The sequence below is a fragment of the Cetorhinus maximus genome, chromosome 6, assembly GCF_964194155.1.
Source record: "Cetorhinus maximus chromosome 6, sCetMax3.hap1.1, whole genome shotgun sequence".
In the NCBI taxonomy this organism is placed as follows: Eukaryota; Metazoa; Chordata; class Chondrichthyes; order Lamniformes; family Cetorhinidae; genus Cetorhinus; species Cetorhinus maximus.
The window spans coordinates 158,141,492-158,162,230 of NC_135884.1; the positions used below are offsets into that span (position 1 = coordinate 158,141,492).

At 45.5% G+C, this 20,739-nt stretch overlaps 1 protein-coding gene across 1 annotated transcript in view; it reads left to right on the forward strand.

Annotated features, from left to right (window-relative positions):
- sntb2 (syntrophin, beta 2) overlaps positions 1 to 20,739 on the forward strand; it is a 55,224-nt gene that overhangs the window by 4,675 nt on the left and 29,810 nt on the right. The window contains exons 2-5 of the mRNA XM_078544745.1: positions 10,979 to 11,183; positions 15,197 to 15,392; positions 16,448 to 16,590; positions 17,666 to 17,862. Coding sequence (XP_078400871.1) covers positions 10,979 to 11,183; positions 15,197 to 15,392; positions 16,448 to 16,590; positions 17,666 to 17,862 — 741 coding nt within the window. The remainder of the gene's footprint in view (positions 1 to 10,978; positions 11,184 to 15,196; positions 15,393 to 16,447; positions 16,591 to 17,665; positions 17,863 to 20,739) is intronic.

Below are 20,739 nucleotides of genomic sequence, written 5' to 3' on the forward strand. Positions count from 1 at the left end.
ATATCCCGCGCATCCTCCCTCACGCCTTCTCCTCCTTCCCAGAAACATGATAGGGTCCCCCTTGTCCTCACTTATCACCCCACCAGCCTCTGCATTCAAAGGATCATCCTCCGCCATTTCCGCCAACTCCAGCATGATGCCACCACCAAACACATCTTCCCTTCACCCCCCCTGACGGCATTCCGTAGGGATCGTTCCCTCCGGGACACCCTGGTCCACTCCTCCATCACCCCCTACTCCTCAACCCCCACTTATGGCACCTCCCCATGCCCACGCAGAAGATGCAACACCTGCCCCTTCACTTCCTCTCTCCTCACCGTCCAAGGGCCCAAACACTCCTTTCAAGTGAAGCAGCATTTCACTTGCATTTCCCCTAACTTAGTCTACTGCATTCGTTGCTCCCAGTGCGGTCTCCTCTACATTGGAGAGACCAAACGCAAACTGGGCGACCGTTTTGCGGAACACCTGCGGTCTGTCCGCAAGAAAGACCCAAACCTCCCTGTTGCTTGCCATTTTAACACTCCACCCTGTTCTCTTGCCCACATGTCTGTCCTTGGCTTGCTGCATTGTTCCAGTGAAGCCCAACGCAAACTGGAGGAACAGCACCTCATCTTCCGACTAGGCACTTTACAGCCTTCCGGGCTGAATATTGAATTCAACAACTTTAGATCTTAAACTCCCCCTCCCCCCATCCCCACCCCATTTCTTTCCCCCCCTCCCCCCCCCCGCTTTTTTTTCAATAATTTATATAGATTCTTCTTTCCCCACCTATTTCCATTATTTTTAAATCTAAAACTAAAACCTTGTTAGCCTTTCCACCCCACCCCCACTAGAGCTGTACTTTGAATATCCTGTCTTCCATTCTTAATTAGCACTTTTCTCAGACAAAACACCTCTTTGACCCTTTTGTCTGTGACATCTTTTGATTATCTGCTCATCTCCACAATCACCACACTGTCAATGTCTCTCTCTCCCCCCCACCCACCTTAAACCAATTTATATTTCTCCCTTCTTCTAACTATGCTTCAGTTCTGCCGATGGGCCATGAAGGCTCAAAACGTTAACTGATTTCTTCTCCACCGATGCTGCCAGACCTGCTGAGTTTTTCCAGGTAATTCTGTTTTTGCATATGGGATACTTGCCTTTATTAGCTGAGGCATAGAATACAAGAGTAGGGAGGCTATGCTGGAACTGTATAAAACGCTAGTTAGGCCACATCATAGGAAGGATGTGATTGCACTGGAGAAGGTGCAGAGGAGATTTATCAGGATGCTGCCTGGGCTGGAGGGTCTGAGCTATGAGGAAAGATTGGATGGGGCTGGGGTTGTTTTCCTTGGAGCAGTGAAAGTTGAGAGGGGACCTGATAGAGGTGTATAAGATTATGAGGGGATAGATGGACTGGATGGGAAGGCATTTTTTCCATTAGTAGAGAGGTCAATAACCAGGGGGCATAGATTTAAGGTAAGAGGTAGAAGGCTAAGAGGGGATTGGGGAGAATTTTTTTCACCCAGAGGGTGGTGGGAATCTGGAACTCTGCCTGAAAGGGTGGCTGAGTCAGAAACTCTCGTAACATTTAAGAAGTATTTAGATATTCACTTGCATTGCCATTAGCCTCCAGGGCTATGAGCCAAGCGCTGGCAAATCGGATTATTGTAGTCAGATCTCTGTTGACCAGCACGGACATGATGGGCTGAATGGCCTCCTTCTGTGCTGTAGACGTCTGAGTCTGAGAGAGAGTGAGCGTTCAGAGCCCGGGCAGCGGGGTGTGGTGGTTGGGCACTGAAGGTTCGGTGCTCACTGTTCCTCACGTTTCTAATGGACAATGGAAGCGGCTGTGAATAGTGATGGTCTGAAATTGAAGGAGATGTTGGAAATGTGCATTTGGTACCTTAGTACATCAGGTTGTGGGCGCTGGTCTATCCTCCTGAATCGTTTGCCAACAGCACCAATAATCCTATTGCCGTTTCTCTGCTGCTTTCTTGCCTGGTTTCCATTGTGCAGATGCTGATACGAAGCTTGGGTGGAGAAAGGACATCCTCAAGTTTAAATCATGCTGTATTTATCAGAGCAGGTATAATTCAGTGAAACTCACATCTGTCTGATGCATGATTAGCGTACACTGTGCATCAGATGAAAGACAAATGGACAGCAAGGAAAATTAGGCTGACTATTATTGTGACAATTGCAACAGAGAGCAGGGAGTAATGTAGTACATAGGATATTACAGAACAGAAATAGGCCATTTGGCCCAACCAGTCCATGCTGGTGTAAATGTTGCATTCGAGCCTCCCCCCACCTTTTCTCATAACATAAGAAATAGGAGCAGGAGTAGACCCCACAGCCCACCGAGCCTGCCCTGCCATTCAATAGGATTATGGCTGATCTTGAGTTTGAACTCCATCTTCCCACCCACTCTCCATACCCTTTGGTGCCCTGAGAGATGAAAAATTTGTCTGTTCCAGTCTTTATTTAAATTCATTCATGGGTTGTGGGTGTCGCTGGCTAGCCAGCATTTATTGCCCATCCCTAATTGCCCTTGAGAATTGCACAGCCTTAGATTTATTCAATGATGGAGCATCCACAATCCTCTGGGGTAGAGAATTCCAAAGATTCACAACCCTTTGAGTGAAGTAATTTCTCCTCATCTCAGTCCTAAATGATCGGCCCCTTATCCTGAGACTGTGACCCTGTGTTTTAGATTCACTGGACTAGTAATCCGGAGACCCAGGGTAATGCTCTGGGGACCCGGGTTTGAATCCCACCATGGCAGATGGTGGAATTTGAATTCAATAAAAATCTGGAATTAAAAGTCTAATGATGATCATGAAACCATTGTCAATTGTTGTAAAAACTGGTTCACTAATGTCCTTTTGGGCAGGAAATCTGCCATCCCTACCTGGTCTGGCTTACATGTGACTCCAGACCCACAGCAATGTGGTTGATTCTTAAATGCCCTCAAATGGCTGAGCAAGCCACTCAGTTGTTTCAAACCAGTAAACAGTCGAAAGGAATGAAACTGGACATCAACATTGATATGGGAAACAACAACAGCAAACTCAGCCCTGTCGACCCTGCAAAGCCCCCTTACTAACATCTGGGGCTAGTGCCAAAATTGGGAGAGCTGTCTCACAGACTCGACAAGCAACAGCCTGACATGGTCATCCTCACGGAATCATACCTTACAGATCATGTCGCGGACCTGGGTATGTCCTGTCCCACCGGCAAGACAGACCCAGCAGCAGAGGTGGTGGCACAGTGGTATACATTCAGGAGGGAGTTATCCTAAGAGTGCTCCACATCGACTCTGGCCCCCATGAAGCCTCATGGCATCCAGGTCAAACATGGGCAAGGAAACCTCCTGATTACCAAGGTGTACCGCACCCCCCCTCAGCTGATGAATCAGTGCTCCTCCACATTGAACACAACTTGGAGGAAGCACTGAGGATGGCAAGGGCGCAGAATGTACTCTGGGTGGGGGACATCAGTGTCATCACCAAGAGTGGTGTCATGAGGTGTCAACCTGGTGAAACTATAATACAGGACTACTTGCTGCCAAACAGCAGAAGCAGCAAGTGATAGACAGAGCTAAGTGATTCCACAACCAACGGATCAGATCTAAGCTCTGCAGTCCTGCCACATCCAGTTGTGAATGGTGGTGGACAATTAAACAACTCAACTGGAGGAGGAAGCTCCACAGATATCCCCACCTTCAATGATGGAGGAGCCCAGCACATCAAAAGATAAGGCTGAAACATTTGTAATAATCTTCAGCCAGATACATCGAGTGGTTGATCCATCTTGGCCTCCTCCGGAGGTCCCCAGCATCACAGATGCCAGTCTTCAGCCAATTCGATTCACTCCACGTGATATCAAGAAACAGCTGAAGGCACTGGATGCTGCAAAGGCTATGGGCCCTGACAATTTTCTGGCGATAGTACTGAAGACTTGTGCTCCAGAGCTTGCCGTGTTCCTAGCCAAGCTGTTCCAGTACAGCTACAACACTGGCATCCACCCGGCTATGTGGAAAATTGCCCAGGTATGTCCTGTACACAGCAAGCAGGACAAATCCAACCTGGCCAATTACTGCCCCATCAGTCAATTCTCAATCATCAGTAAATTAATGGAAGGGATCATCAACGGCGCTATCAAGTGGCACTTGCTTAGCAATAACCTGACACCCAGTTTGGGTTCTGCCAGGGCCATTCAGTTCCTGACCTCATTACGGCCTTGGTTCAAACTGAACTCCTGAGGTGAGGTGAGAGTGACTGCCCTTGACATGAAGACCGCATTTGACCGAGTGTGGCATCAAGGAGCCCGAGTAAAACTGGGGTCAGTGGGAATCGGGGTAAACTCTCCACTGGTTGGAGTCATAACCTAGCACAAAGGAAAATGGTTGTGGTTATTGGAGGTCAGTCATCTCAGTCCCAGGACATCACTGCAGGAGTTCCTCAGGGTAGTGTCCTCGGCCCAACCATCTTCATAAGGTCAGAAGTGGGGATGTTCGCTAATGATTGCACAATGTTCAGCACCATTCGCGACTCCTCAGACACTGAAGCAGTCCATGTCCAAATGCAGCAAGACCTGGACAATGTCAGGCTTGGGCTGACTAGTGACAAGTAACATTCGCGCCATGCAAGTCAATGACCATCTTAACATTAGCCCTTGACGTTCAATGGCATTGCCATCACTGAATCCCCGACTATCAACACCCTGGGGGGGGGGGTTACCATTGACCAGAAACTGAACTGGACGGCCATATAAATACTGTGGCTACAAGAGCAGGCCAGAGGCTAGGAATGGTGCGACGAGTAACTCACCTCCTGACTCCCTAAAGCCTGTCCACCATCTACAAGGCACATTCAGGAGTGTGATGGAACACTCCCACTTGCCTGGATGAGTGCCGCTCCAACAATATTCAAGAAGCTTGACAATGTCCAGGACAAAGCAGTCGGCTTGATTGGCACCACGTCCACAAACATTCACTCCCTCCACCAACAACGCACGTTAGCAGCAGTACGTACCAACTAGAAGATGTACTGCAGGATTTCACCAAGGCTTTTCCAACAGCACCCTCCAAACCCATGACCACTACCAGGGCAGCAGATAGATGGGAACACCACCACCTGGAAGTTCCCTTCCAGGTCACTCACCATCCAAACTTGGAAATATATCACCGTTCCTTCACTGTCGCTGCGTCAAAATCCTGGAACTCCCTCCCTAACAGCACTGTGGGTGTACCCACATTATATGGACTGCAGCGGTTCAAGAAGGCAGCTCACCACCACCTTCTCAAGGACAACTAGGGATGGGCAATAAATGCTGGCCCAGCCAGCAAAGCCCACATCCCGAGAATGAGTTAAATTAAAAAGAAGCTATTATTAAAGACACTATAACAGGGCATTTAGATAAATTCAAGGCAGAGTTAACATGGCGTTGTGAAAGGGAAATCATGTTTAACCAATTTATTGGAGTTCAGACAGGTGCTGTGGATAAAGGGGAACTGGTGGATGTGCTGTACTTAGATTTCCAGAAGGCATTTGATAAGTTGCCTCAGCGAAGGGTATTGCAGAAAATAAAAGCTCATGATGTAGGGGGTAACATATTGGCATGAATAGAAGATTGGCTAACTAACAGGAAACATAGTTGGCATAAATGGCCCCATTTCTGGTTGGCCGGATGTGACGAGTGGTGTGCCACAGGGATCAGTGCTGGGAAATGACTTGGATGATGAGAACAGTGGTGTGGTTGTGTCGTCGTGCATGGATCACAAAAGATTAGTATGCAGATGCAGCAAGTAATTAGCAAGGCTTATAGAGTGTTATTATTTATTCTGAGGGGAATTTACAAATGTAGGGAGATTATGCTTCAGTTATACAGGGTATTGGTGAGACCACATCTGGAGTATTGTGGTACAGTATTGATCTCCTTATTTAAGGAAAGAACTAAATGCATTAGAAGCAGTTCAAAGAAGACTAATAGCTGGAATGAGCAGCTTGTTTTATGAGGAAAAGTTGGACAGATTAGGCTTGTATCTGCTGGAGTTTGGAAGAATAAGAGGCAACTTGATTGAAACATAAAAGTCCTGAGGGGACTTGACAGGGTGGATGTGGAGAGGATGTTTCCACTTGTGGGAGAATCTAGAATTAGGGGTCACTGTTTAAAAATAAGGGGTCGCCCATTTTGCACAGAGGTGAGGAAAAAGATTTTCTGAAAGTTATGAGTCTTTGGAATTCCCTTCCTCAAAAGATGGCTGAGGCAGAGTCCTTGAATGTCTTTAAGGCAGAGGTAGCTAGATTCTTGATAAGCAAGGGGGTGAAAGATTATTGGGGGAAGCAGGAATGTGAGGTTAAAATCAAATCAGCAATGATCTTATTGAATGGCGGAGCAAGCTCAAGGGATCGAATGGCTCCTAATTTGTATGTGGTCTCACCAAAACCCTGTACAACTATAGAGAGGCTTCTTTCTTGTACTCCAATCCCTTTACAATAAAGACCAACATGCCACTTGCCTTCCTAATTGCTTGCTGCATCTGCATGCTAACTTTGTGTTTCTTGTACAAGCACACCCAAGTCTCTGAGCATCAACACTTAAAAGCTTCTCACCTTGTATAAGATATTCTGTTGGTTTATTCAAAGTGAATAATTTCACACTTCTCTACATTATACTCCATCTGCTACCTTGCTGCTCATTCACCCAGCCTGTTTGTATCATTTTGTAGCCTCTTCCGTGTCCTCCTCATAGCTTAGTTTCCTACTTAGTCTTATATCATCTCATCAGCAAACTTAGATACGTTACTCACTGTCTCTTCATCTAAGTCATTAATATAGATCGGAGTCTCATTCAAATCTGCCATCATAACCCTCTTCTCTTCTCCCTCGTATGCTTTCCTAGCTTCCCCTTAGCTCACCATTGCCACCTCGAGCAATTACAGATGGGTGGTAAATAATGGCTGATCCAGCGAAGCCCACATCCTGTAAATGAATAAAATAAAATTAAATGCATCTATACTATTCGTTTTAACCATTCCCTGTGTAGCAAGTTCCACGTTCTCACCTCTGTGGGTAAGGGAGTTTTTTTCTGTTTCCTGATTGGATTTCTTGATGGCTACCTTCTGTTGCTAGTATCCAGTTATGCTGTTTCCTGCAACAGGAAATATTCTCTGTATCCATTCAATCAAAACTTTTCATAATTTTAAATGTCTCTAAGGTCATCGTTCAGCTTTCTTTCAAGAGAAACATGACACAGTCTTTCAACACTTTCCTGATGTGTACACTCGCATATTTCTGGTTTCACCCTTGTAAATCTTTTCTTCACCTTCTCCAGTATGTACTTCGTGTTTAGAGAAGACAGTGGAAAATGTCACTGAAATCAGGAGGAGATTTGCTGGAAGATGAGAGTTTAGTCTGATTCTATAATCTTGTTTCCTTGAGCAGGCTTCCTGCATCAATGGGATTTGTTTCATTTCGACTGACCTTGATGCTGATATTGTGCTTCAACTATCTTTGTGCCTTTCAGTTCTTGGCTAGTCAGTCACGTTAAGAAAAATTCTCAATGGGGCAGACTGGGAGGTACTGCTCCATGGGAGCAAGTCAATGTGAAAGCTTTTGTTCATTTTCAATCTTGTGACCAGGTTCCTTCCTGAGATAGTAGGTCAAACAATGATTATTGTTGAATTTTAGTCAGGGCAAAATTTGTCTCTCGGCTTTGACGATTAAACAAATTGGAATGGGAACCTTTTATTTTTTGACCTGTGCACTGGCATTGCAACACTGACTAATTCTGCTGAGCTCCCCATCAGAACTCGATTAATGTTACTGTTCTTAATGTAAGGATATCACTTGCTGCATGGCCATAAAACGCAGACTGACACACTCAAGCAGTCAGCGGTTGCAAACTCCAGTCTGGGAACTGTATCCTAAAAGGAGAAGTCTACCAATCCCAACATTCTGGCATCCATTAAATATGCAAGCTCAGGTGAGAAAACTGGGATAAAAACGAAAATGCTGGAAAAGCTCAGCAGGTCTGGCAGCATCCAGGGAGAGAGAAACAGAGTTAACATTTCAAGTCAAATATGACGACTTTAGGCTTCTTTATGAGTCCAGTATGACTCTTCAGAACTCCTGAAGAAGCCTAAAGAAGTCATGTTTGACTTGAAATGTTAACTCCGTTTCTCTCTCCCCAGATGTTGCCAGATCCGCTTAGCTTTTCCAGTATTTTCTATTTCTATTTCAGGTTTCCAACATCTGCAGTATTTTGTTTTTATTTTAGTGAGACAACTGGGAATGGTTGAATGTTTTTTTAATTTACAGTATGTGGGTGTCGCTGGCTGGGCCAGCATTTATTGCCCATCCCAATTTGCCCTTAAGTGGTGGTGAGCTGCGGCCTTGAACCGCTCATGTGTAGGTACTCCCACAGTGCTGTTTGGGAGGGAGTTCCAGGATTTTGACCCAGCGGCAGTGAAGGAACAGCGATATATTTCCAAGTCAGGTTGGTGAGTGGCTTGGAAGGGAACTTCCAGGTGGTGCTGTTCCCATCTATCTGCTGCCCTTGTCCTTCTAGATGGTAGTGGTCATGAGTTTGGAAGTTGCTGTCTAAGGAGCCTTGTTAAGTTTCTGCAGTGCCCTGCTGCGTGCCCCTTCCCAAATAATCTGATCATCTCTAGCATGACCCATGCATCACCTGCCATGTCTTGAATTACTCGCATACTGTGCTCCAAAATATCTGGGAAAAACCTATCTCATTTGGATTTGAGTGAATCAGTACTAACTGTTCCAGCCTTCTGAGGGAGCCTGTTCCTCAAACCTTTCCGCAAGATACTTAACTTATTTAAATGGAGAGGGACTGCAGAATGCTGTAGTGCAGAGGGATCTGGGTGTCTTTGTACATCAAACACAAAACACCAGCATGCAGGTACAGCAAGGAATGAGGAAGGCAAATGGAATGTTGGCCAATATTGCAAGGGGGGTGGAGTATAAAAGTAAGGAAGTCTTGTTACAACTGTACAGGGCATTGGAAAGACCATACCTAGAGTACTGTACTGTTTTGGTCCCCTTGAGCAGGGATATACTTATATTGGAGGCAATTCAGAGAAGGTTCACTAGACTGATCCCTGGGATGAAAGGGTTTGTCTCGTGAGGAAAGGTTGAGCAGGTTGGGCCTATACTCATTGGAGTTTAGAAGAATGAGAGATGAATTTATTCAAATGTATAAGATTCTAAGGGGGCTTAACTGGGCAAATGCTGAGAGGATGTTTTCCCCATGGGAGAATCTAAACTAGGGGGCACAGTTAGAGAATAAGGGGTCTCCCATTTAAGTTGGAGATGAGGAGGAATTTCTTCTGAGAGGGTCATGAATCTTTAGAACCCACCACTCCCAAGTATCTGTAGAGACTGTATTGAATGTATTCATTGAATGTATTCAAGTCTGAGACAAATCTTTGACCTATAAATGTCGAGGATTATGGAGAGCAGACGGGAAAGTGGCGTTGAGGCCAAGAGCAACTCAGCCATTGAATGGCAAAGCAGGCTTGAGAGGCTGAGTAACCTGTTTTTGCTCCTATTTCTTATCTTATGAGGATCCCCAAATTTCTTGACTTCCAATGCACATTGTTCTTTTCCAAGGTCAGGGTTTGAGGCAGAAAGTGTAAACATGCAAGATTAGATTCAGTATTGGATGAGGAAAGGTTTGTGGAAGCAGGGTAAATGATTCAAACTATATGCTCACAGGGAGGCTTGATGCTGACATTGAGCAGTTGGGCTGAATGGCTTACTTGTGTTGTAACTTCCAACCATTTAACTTTTTCTCCAAAATTATTTCTGGCATGATAGCATCTGAAAACTGAGCTTCCGCCTGCACTTTCTAAACTAGTACGCCCCACAGAAAAGCATTCCAATTGAAGATTTATAAATGTGTATTTGAGACTTTCATCCTGTAATTAGTCACATCCTGTTTAAGTGCATTCCTGAGATGTGGATGGTCCCTGTGGTTATTAGTGGCAGCACAGAGCTCTCAGTTCCAACTTGGGTATTTAATTCGCCAAGATGGATTTGAAAGTAAGCTGAGCATATGTTTCCTGTGCCATCACTGGAGACTGAGCATATATGTTGCTGGCAAGTTTTTATGTGAGATTGAATTAGATAAATGCCGGTGACAAAGTATAACTATCTTGGCCACAGACAAATCGCAGCAGCTGTTCAGGCAGCAGCTTGTGGTGGTGTGGTTCAGGGGTATTAGCAGCTTCTCTTGCTCATCCTGTTTGATTTGCATCATTGCAATTGTTTGACCTTGTAACTGAGGCAGAAAAATCAGGTTGTGGATCAGGACCACAACTTGTCAAATGATTGCCCTTAAATGCAATGAAAATTGTTCCCAAAGATGAATGTGTACCTCCTTTAGCCAGTATTACAAGCTTGCGTCTTCCTTCCTTGGGTCCAGTATAAGATGTGTTTTCTGTTTCTGCCTCTGGCCTACCTCTTTCTCTTCCACCCTGAACTACCCCACCACCACCACCACCACCACCACCACTACATTCTGCAACACTGGCTGCCTTAATTTGCACATCAGTGCACTCGATATATAGATGGAATCTGGATATCAGCAGCACATCACTGGGAATAGATATGAAGTTACAAACACTGAAGATTGAACTTGTGCCAGGGATGGGGGGAATGGTGGAGAAATCTATCAGAGAAGGGAAAGACTCAGATTTGGTCTTTTACTGTTTCACACCTATAATGCACCATGTGCTGATCCCTTACTGTATCCTGTCCTAGCTGGTCAATGTTGACTGGTTTTAACGCAACATTGCTTAATTGTGCTAAGAAAGTTGGATGTGTGCAAGTAACTGCAATATAAACTTCCATAGAAATAGTACCATGCGATTGTTCACATGCTGACTTGTATTGTTTAACTGGCCAGAATTGAGGAAAGAATGGGTTGAATGGTTGCTTCTGCTTGACCTGTGACCTTTCCCTTACAGTCACTTACATCCAGGAAGTGACGCCATACTTGAAAAAGCCCTCATTGATAGCAGACCTGGCGTGGGATAGTCTGTCTCCTCATTCTCCACATCTAGGATCTGCTGGCTCCAGTTCTCCAAATCACAGTGCCAAAGACAGCAAGACTTTTCTACTGAAGATGTGCTACATCACGAGGAATCTGAGTATGCCTGATCCAGAGAGCAGGTTGAATGCTTAATCCAATAAATGATCAAAATGTCAGTTTCAATTAAGCTAGTGAAAAGCATAAACGACAGTCCATTCTATTTGTCTCTGATATGCCCCACATCCCTGGTTGCAGTGCTGAGGTGCTCCTCGCTATAACTATTCAGTAAGCGCAGGGAGATAGAAAGCAGAACTACAGGCCGGTTAGCCTTACTTCAATTGTCCGGAAAATGCTCGAATCTATGATTAAGCAAGTTGTAACAGTGTACTTTTAAAAAAAAAAATCAGGTGATTAGGCAAAGTTAGGATGGTTTTATGAAAGGAAAATTTTGTTTGACAACTGAGTTTTTGAGGTTGTAAGCTAGATAAAGTATAACCGTTGTCAGCAGTCAGCACATCAGTGCAAAAGATAACGCTGAAGCATTTGCTACAATCTTCAACCAGAAGTGCCGAGTGGATGATCCATCTGGGCCTCCTCCAGAGGTCCCCAGCATCACAGATGCCAGTCTTTAGCCAATTCGATTCGCTCCACATGATATCAAGAAATGGCTGAAGGCACTGGATACTGCAAAGGCTATGGGCCCTGACAATATTCTGGCAATAGTATTGAAGACTTGTGATCCAGAACTTGCTGCGCCCCCAGCCAAGCTGTTCCAGTACGGCTACAACACTGGCATCTACCCGGCTATGTGGAAAAATTGCCCAGGTATGTCCTGTACACAGCAAGCAGGACAAATCCAACCCGGCCAATTACCGCCCCATCAGTCTACTCTCCATCAGTAAAGTGATGGAAGGGGTCATCAACAGTGCTATCAAGCGACACTTGATTAGCAATAACTTGATCACTGATGCCCAATTTGGGTTCTGCCAGGGCCACTCAGCTCCTGACCTTATTACAGCCTTGGTTCAAACATGGACAAAAGAGCTGAACTCCTGAGGTGAGGTGAGAATGACTGCCCTTGACATCAAGGCAGCATTTGACCAAGTGTGGCACCAAAGAGCCCTAGCAAAGCTGGAGTCAATGGGAATCAGGGGAAAACTCTCCGCTGGCTGGAGTCACACCTAGCACAAAGGAAGATGGTTGTGATTGTTGGAGGTCAGTCATCTTAGCTCCAGGACATCACTGCAGGAGTTCCCCAGGGTAGTGTCCTTGGCCCAACCATCTCCAGCTCCCTCAGCAGTGACCTACCTTCTATCATAAGTGGGGATGTTCAGCACCATTTATGACTCCTCAGATACCATGTCGAAATGCAGCAGGCTTGGGCTGACAAGTGGCAAGTAACAGTTGTGCCAGGCAATGAAAATCTTCAACAAGAGAGAATCTGACCATCACCCCTTGACATTCAATGGCATTACCATCACTGAATACCCCACTATCAACATCCTGGGGGTTACCATTGAACAGAAACTGAACTGGACTAGCCATATAAATATTATGGCTATAAGAGCAGGTCAGAGGCTAGGAATCGTGAGACGAGTAACTCACCTGACTCCCCAAAGCCTCTCCACCATCTACAAGGCGCAGGTCAGGAGTGTGATGGAATACTCTCCACTTGCCTGGATAAGTGCAGCTCCCACAACACTCAAGAAACTTAATACCATCCAGGACAAAGCAGCCCGCTTGATTAGCACCACATCCATAAACAGTGACTCCCTCCACCACCGATGCACAGTAGCAGCAGTGTGTACCATCTACAAGATTCACTGCAGGAACTCACCAAGGCTCCTTCAACAGCACCTTCCAAACCCACGACCACTACCATCACCATCTAGAAGGACAAGGGCAGCAGATAGATGCGAACACCACCACCTGGAAGTTCTACTCCAAGCCGCTCACCATCCTGACTTGGAAATATATCACCGTTCCTTCACTGTCGCTGGGTCAAAATCCTGGAACTCCCTCCCTAGCACCACTGTGGGTGTACCTGCAGCACTGTGGGTGTACCTGCAGCACATGGACTGCAGCAGTTCAAGAAGGCAGCTCACCACCACCGTCTCAAGGGCAACTAGGCACGGGCAATAAATGCTGGCCCAACCAGCGAAGCCCACATCCTGTGAATGAATAAAAAAAAGTCTAAATGGAAGCATAAAACAATGTTACTAGATGAAGTGAATGACAAAGTTGTGGTAAATGGATTTCAGTGTCAGCAAATGTGAGGTCATCCACTTTGACCTAATAAGGGTAGAACAGGGGGCTCACCAAATGGAGAAAAGCTAGAACCAGTGCAGTCCAAACAGTCTTGGTAGGGGTGTGCAGGTGTACAGATCATTAAAATGTCATGAGCAGGTACAGAAAATAATCAACAAGGTTAATGAAATGCTAGTTTTTATATCAAGAGGACTAGAATGACAAGGGGTAGGAGTCATGCTTCAAAGCTTTGGTTAGACCATACCTGGATTATGGTGGACAGTTCTGGGCACCACACCTCAGGAAGGATATATTGACCTCGGAAGGAGTACATTCTAGCTTGGTTTGCTAGAATGATATTTGGGCTCCAAGGGCGAAATTACAAGGAAAGTTTACACAAACCAGAGATAAAAGCAAAGAACTGTGGATGCTGGAAAACCAAATCAGGTTGCACTCCTGGAACTTGGAAGGTTAAAGGGTGATTTGATCAAAGATTTCAAGATAGTAAAGGGAACAGACAGGATAGATGAAGAGAAACATTTTCCAATGGTTGGAGAGCCTAAGACTAGGAACGTAGCCTAAACATTGGAGTGAAACCTTTCAAGAGTGAAATTGGGAAACACTTCTTCGAACAAATGGGTGGTAGAAGTTTGGAGCACTCTTCCCTGAATGACACGTTATGCTAGATCAATTGTCACTTTTAAATCTAAGATTGGTGTTTTTTTTAAACCAAAGTTAAGTCATTGAGGTCATAACAAATCAGGGTGGATAAAGGGGAGCCAATAGATGTAGTGTATTTGGATTTTCAAAAAGCGTTTGATATGATACCGCTGATATACCCCACACCCTTCACTCTCTCACTGATACACCCCACACCCTTCACTCTCTCACTGATACACCCCACACCCTTCACTCTCACTGATACACCCCACACCCTTCACTCTCTCACTGATATACCCCACACCCTTCACTCTCTCACTGATACACCCCACACCCTTCACTCTCTCACTGATATACCCCACACCCTTCACTCTCTCTCACTGATACACCCCACACCCTTCACTCTCTCACTGATACACCCCACACCCTTCACTCTCTCACTGATACACCCCACACCCTTCACTCTCTCACTGATACACCCCACACCCTTCACTCTCTCACTGATACACCCCACACCCTTCACACTCTCACTGATACACCCCACACCCTTCACTCTCTCACTGATACACCCCACACCCTTCACTCTCTCACTGATACACCCCACACCCTTCACTCTCTCACTGATACACCCCACACCCTTCACTCTCTCACTGATACACCCCACACCCTTCACTCTCTCACTGATACACCCCACACCCTTCACTCTCTCACTGATACACCCCACACCCTTCACTCTCTCACTGATACACCCCACACCCTTCACTCTCTCACTGATACACCCCACACCCTTCACTCTCTCACTGATACACCCCACACCCTTCACTCTCTCACTGATACACCCCACACCCTTCACTCTCTCACTGATACACCCCACACCCTTCACTCTCTCACTGATACACCCCACACCCTTCACTCTCTCACTGATACACCCCACACCCTTCACTCTCTCACTGATACACCCCACACCCTTCACTCTCTCTCACTGATACACCCCACACCCTTCACACTCTCACTGATACACCCCACACCCTTCACACTCTCACTGATACACCCCACACCCTTCACTCTCTCACTGATACACCCCACACCCTTCACTCTCTCACTGATACACCCCACACCCTTCACTCTCTCACTGATACACCCCACACCTCTCGTGTATATTTTATTGTTTAAATTGTTTTTGGTCACAAAGATAGGACGCTGCTCCTGGTGCTGATCCTCCGTTCCCCACCTGTTGTTCCTGCAGGTTATTTGAGCTACATTCCCCTGATGGCAAGCATGTAATCATTCTGCGGAGCAAGGACCCTGTTGCAGCACATGCCTGGTTCACGGCAATTCACACAAGTATCACGGCACTGATTCCTCAGGCACTGTCAGAGCTGAATGGGCTACTTGGCCTCAGTGGCAGGGCCATCCAACACCTTGGCTGGCTGGCTGAGCAGGTGGAGAATTTTCACTCAACTCGTGTTAGTTATTGGCCTCTGAAGGCAAGATGCATGTTAGGTTGAAGTTTAGGTTGTTATATCTTTGTATATAATTCTGTTTCGGAAATTGTATAATTATTCCAGTAACTTAGCAGCATGGCGCAGGCTGAATCTAGTCATTTTATGTTGTAGTCTGACTCGAGGTTACCTTGTGTCCCATACGAACATGCGTACATATGAATTAGGAGTGGGCCAGTTCAAAGTGATACTGGTAAATGCATCATACTGGAAGGAGGCCATGGGAAGACTGAGGTGACACAGGAGACATAGAATGGGAGCAGCACAGGAGGAGATCATTTGGTCCTTCACCTCCCTGCCATCTTTCTGCAAGAGCAACTGATCTAGTCCCAATTTTCTGCTCTTTCCTTGTAACCCTGCAATTTTTTTCTCTTCAGATAATTATCCAATAAACTTTCAAGAGTCATTGATAAATCTGCCTCCACCACACACTCAGACAGTGCATTTGAGATTCTAACTACTTGCTCAGTTTCCCTCCTGTCTAGACCCCTCGAGGCTTTGAACACCTCTATCAAATCTCCTCTCAGCCTCCTCTTTAAGGAGAACAACCCCAGCTTCTCCAATCTATCCACGTAACTGAAGCCCCTCATCTCTGGAACTTTCCTTGTAAATATTTTCTGCACCCTTTCTAAAACCTTCACACCCTAATGAAATTGTGTTACCCAGAATTGGACACAATATTCTAAATGAGATTAAGCAAATTGCACTATTGCACCGACCCTTGGTCCTTGATTCCCAGATTCACCCGTTGCATCCGCCTGGATGAGCTGTGTTTATTTTTGTTCAGACCCATGATGGTTTTGAGTACTAATTTGTATCTGAGGGTTCAGGTTAGCAGTGGAGGTGTCGAGCAGAGCAGTGTCCCAGGGGTCGGGTTACCTGGTGCCTGGCAGTCGGGGAGAGCAGTTCCCAGGAGGTGGTGGGAGGGGTTTGGAGTGGGAGGATCTGGATCTGGTTCTTGTGCAGTAATGAGATATTTCTCTGTTTGTTCTTAGCTGAAAGTTGATGGTGGAAGGCAGCACTGGAAGCCAGTGGTGGTTGTCCTCACTGATAAAGACATGCTGCTTTACGACAACGTGCCATGGAATAGAGACCTGTGGTCGTCACCCTCTCAGAGCCATCCACTGCTGGCAACCAGGTATAAATAGAGTATGTGGGAGCAGCATCAAATTAAATTCTTTCAGCATTCACCAATGCAAGAGATTGAAACACAAATTCTGCCATTAGTGTCCCTCCCTGTGACAGTGGTTTGAAGTTTTAGGGGGAAGTGGTGGTGTAGTGGTATTATCACTGGACTAGTAATCCAGATAGCCACAATAATTCTCTGGGGACCTGGGTTCGAATCCCACCACAACAGATGGTGAAATTTGAATTAGTGAAAAATCTGGAATTAAAAGTCCAATGACCATGAAACCATTGTCGATTGACATAAAAACCCATTTAGTTCACTAATGTCCTTTAGGGAAGGAAATCTGTCGTCCGTACCTGGTCTGGCCTACATATGACTCCAGACCTGCAATAATGTGGTTGATTCTTAAATGCCCTCTGAAATGGCCAAGCAAGTCACTCAGTTCTCAAGGGCAATTAGGGATGGGCAATAAATACTGGCTCAGCTGGCAACAGCCACATCCCGTGAACAAATATTTTTAAAAGTCCATGGTCATTTTCCACCCCCCTCCCCGCCCCTCAAGTCTCTGGGCCTCGAAGTCCAGGAACATGAAGGCTGATTCCTATTCACCACCTCCACCCCCCATACCCACCACACTGGCCAATTCATGAGTTAAATGCTGGGTTGATTAGTGAGATATCCGAGCTTTGCAGCAAACGAACATCTGCTGCTCTCAGGTTAGTGTGTAAGACTCAATTCCAGACTCCATAATTTGAGCATTGGAAGCTCAAGGATACTGAGGGGTATCAAAGGGAAGGAATTGAGTGAATCAGGGTTCGGGTAAATTTGCAGTTCCTTTGGGATAAGAATGGGAGTGACTTAAAGCAACTGCTTCCTAACCCTTCCAGTAATGCTGTGTTTCTGATCAAGCTGTTTGGCTTTTGTATGAGTGTGTGGGGATGAGTTAAGACAGGCGTGTACATTTATTAACAGGACTGATGGGAAGCTGGTGTTCTTCTGGATCTGGTGAAGTTCTCAGGATCTAATCAGGACCTAATTCTCTGCCTTGCTGATATGTCTGTTTTTCTTTCGCTCTGCTCTTCAGGTTGGTTCACTCAGGGTCAGCACGAGGATCCCCAGCCATTAGTTCAGAGCTAATGTTTGCCACAAGGACTGGATCACGACAAGGCATCGAGATGCATGTTTTCCGCGTGGAAACCCACCGGGACTTGTCGACATGGACGCGGATGCTTGTCCAAGGCTGCCACAGTGCTTCCGAACTGATTAAGGAGGTGACGTTGGGTAAGTGTTCTGCATGATGATCACAGTGTGTATGTCCAGTCAGCAGTGCAGGAGCTTTGGGTGTGTTCTGGTAGCATCATATGGCACGAGGGATAGTGTGCGGGTTTGGACGGTGTGTTTCTGTGGATATATTGTGAATCTTGGGCTATTTGCTCTGGACTATGTGTATTCAGTGAAGGCTTTGCTTAAATGACGATGGATATTATTTTAAATTATCTTGTGTGACAAAGGCTAGGATACAAGCAGCTTTCAAAGTCCCTGGATCAGGTTTGCCCCATGACCCTTCGTCATAAAGGAAATAGCATGCTTTCATTTGATGCTTGACACTGCAGTGAATGTTATAGGTAATTTAAAATACCTTTTTATATATTTCCAATATGCTGCTGAAATCATCAAATTGTTACAGCACAGGAGACTGCCATTCGGCCCATCATGTCTGCAACAGCTGTCTGAATGAGCAGCTCACCTAGTACCATAGCTTCACCATTTCCCCAAAAACCTGCACATTCTTCCTTTTCAAATAGTCTAATTCCCTTTTGAATCCTTCAATTGAGTGTGCCTCCACCACACGCTCAGCCAGTGCAATCTGAACCCTAACCACTCACTGTAAAAAAAGTTTCTCCTCATATCACTCTTGCTCCTTTTGCTGATGATCAAAGGAAACATGAGGAAATTCCTTTTTTATCCAGTGAGATTATTAATTGAATTTATATTCCACCAGCTGCTGTGGTGGGATTTAGACCCTTTTCCCCAGAACATTAGCCTGGGCCTCTGAATTACTCATCCAGTGATATGACCGCTATGCTGCCGACTCCCGAGATAGTGAAGCAATATGCAGCAATGAAGCTTCTTAACCCTGTGCAGCCTAGAACGTCAGCGCACAAATCCAAACTCTTGATTGGGTGGCGTCTGGACCAGCTGTGGAATCCTTTCCTTTCAGCAAAGGTTTCTTCCTGTTTCAGAAACTTTTAATTATCACCTTTATCTGAAATTCAACATAAATTACCAAGCTCTGTGAATCTACTTATTTTGTTCGTCTCCACACTTGCTAAACCATCAATGGCTCCTCTCTTCAGTCTCCCATTCAAAACCCCTAAAGACAAAGCATCTGAGGCCTTTTTATTCCTCCACCTTTCCTGTCTAATACCCTTGAATGTGTTATTGCCTTCCACATCTACAACTCCTTGATTGGATCATTCCAGTCCGGTTTCTGCCATTTTTGCAGTACTCAATTGACCCCTACCGGTCACAAAGAATATCCTCTGTGATACTGAACATGGTGCTTCATTTCTCTTCTCTATCACCGAGGCTGCTTACTTCCGCCTCCATTACATCCCCCACCATCTCAGCGCCTCCGCTGAAAGCCTCATTTATGCCTTTGTTACCTCCAAACTTGACTATTCCGGCCAGCCTCCCATCTGCCCCCTCCTGTAAACTTTCGCTCATTAAAAATGCTGCTGCCATTACCCTAATTCACACTAGGTCCCCACCCCTCCCAATTTTAATTGCTCCACTATTGGACACAGTATCTTCAGCTGTTTAGGCCCTAAGCTCTGGATTTCCCTTCCTAAACCCCCCTGTCTTTCTCTTTCCTACTTTAATATGTCCCTTCATTATTATCACTACTGTTTCCTACTTCCTAGCCAATTACTTATTCAAGCCAATATCAATTCCACACATTCCAAGTCTGACATGGAGCTCCTTTCCCCTCCTCTCTTTACCTCCAAGTGTGAGGAGCTAATGACCTCCTTTCTCACTAACACTGAGACCATCCATTCAGATGCTACCTGTGTAAAGAACATATCTTTTTATTTCTGGTGGACTGTGGACTAAAATTACAATGTCTGCAGTTGAAAGACATGTCCACTGGAACAGTGTGACTATATATACAGTGTTGCAGTCCTGGAACAGAGTGCGCTATGAAAGACAGGATGGTGCTGAGGAGGAGTCTGGTCTAATGGGGAACTGCCTAGCAACAACGTTTTAATTGGCTCCTGACCAGGTGACCAGGGTTTTGTGTGGTAACAGTGCAGCAGAAAGCTCCTGGCCTCCAAAGAGAAAACATCTAAAATCTAATTTCCTCATATCTCTATAACCTGCTCTCTGAGGAAACCCCTGTAAAAAGGAAAAGGAGAAAACCAATGTTTGAGAAGTTGCTTTTCAATGTCTCTATCGGTGAACTAAATACTGAAGGTGTTGGAAGACTACCTCATGCCATCAACAAGAACTGAAAGGAATTTGATAGACATTGATTAAAATCAAACCAGTGAATCCTGTACTCAGGGTTGGTGCTATTGAGCTGTTTTATCCCACCCTTAAAATCCATTTAAAACCGAGATGAGGAATTTCTTCTGAGGGTAGTGAATCTGTGGAATTCTTTACCGCAGAGGGCTGTAGAGGCTGGGCAGTTAAGTATATTCAAAGCTGAGATAGACAGATTAATCGGTAAGGGAATGAAGGGTTATGGGGAAAAGGCAGGAAAGTGGAGTTGAGGATTATCAGATCAGCCATGATCTCATTGAAAGGCGGAGCAGACTTGATAGGCCGAATGGCCTATTCTGCTCCTACGGCTTATGGTCGTGTGTGTGTATTAAAGAAGGGGGTACAGTTTAAGTTATAGAAGTTAGTTCATATTACTTTCTTTTGCCACTGGTTAACGACAGTCTGTTCAATCAATAGTTATTTATTTACTAAGTTTAACAAACCTGGTGTTCATATCCTGTTAACTTAAATTTGACAGGTAGAATTGGGGCAATCTGGTGGTTTGGTCAAACTTTTCGCATTTGTTGCAGCTCGGGGAACAGTGAGGCTGATATTACAGCGCACTATCCCCAGTGAGTCGTGACAAATTTTGGGGGCCTGGCGCCAGGATATTTT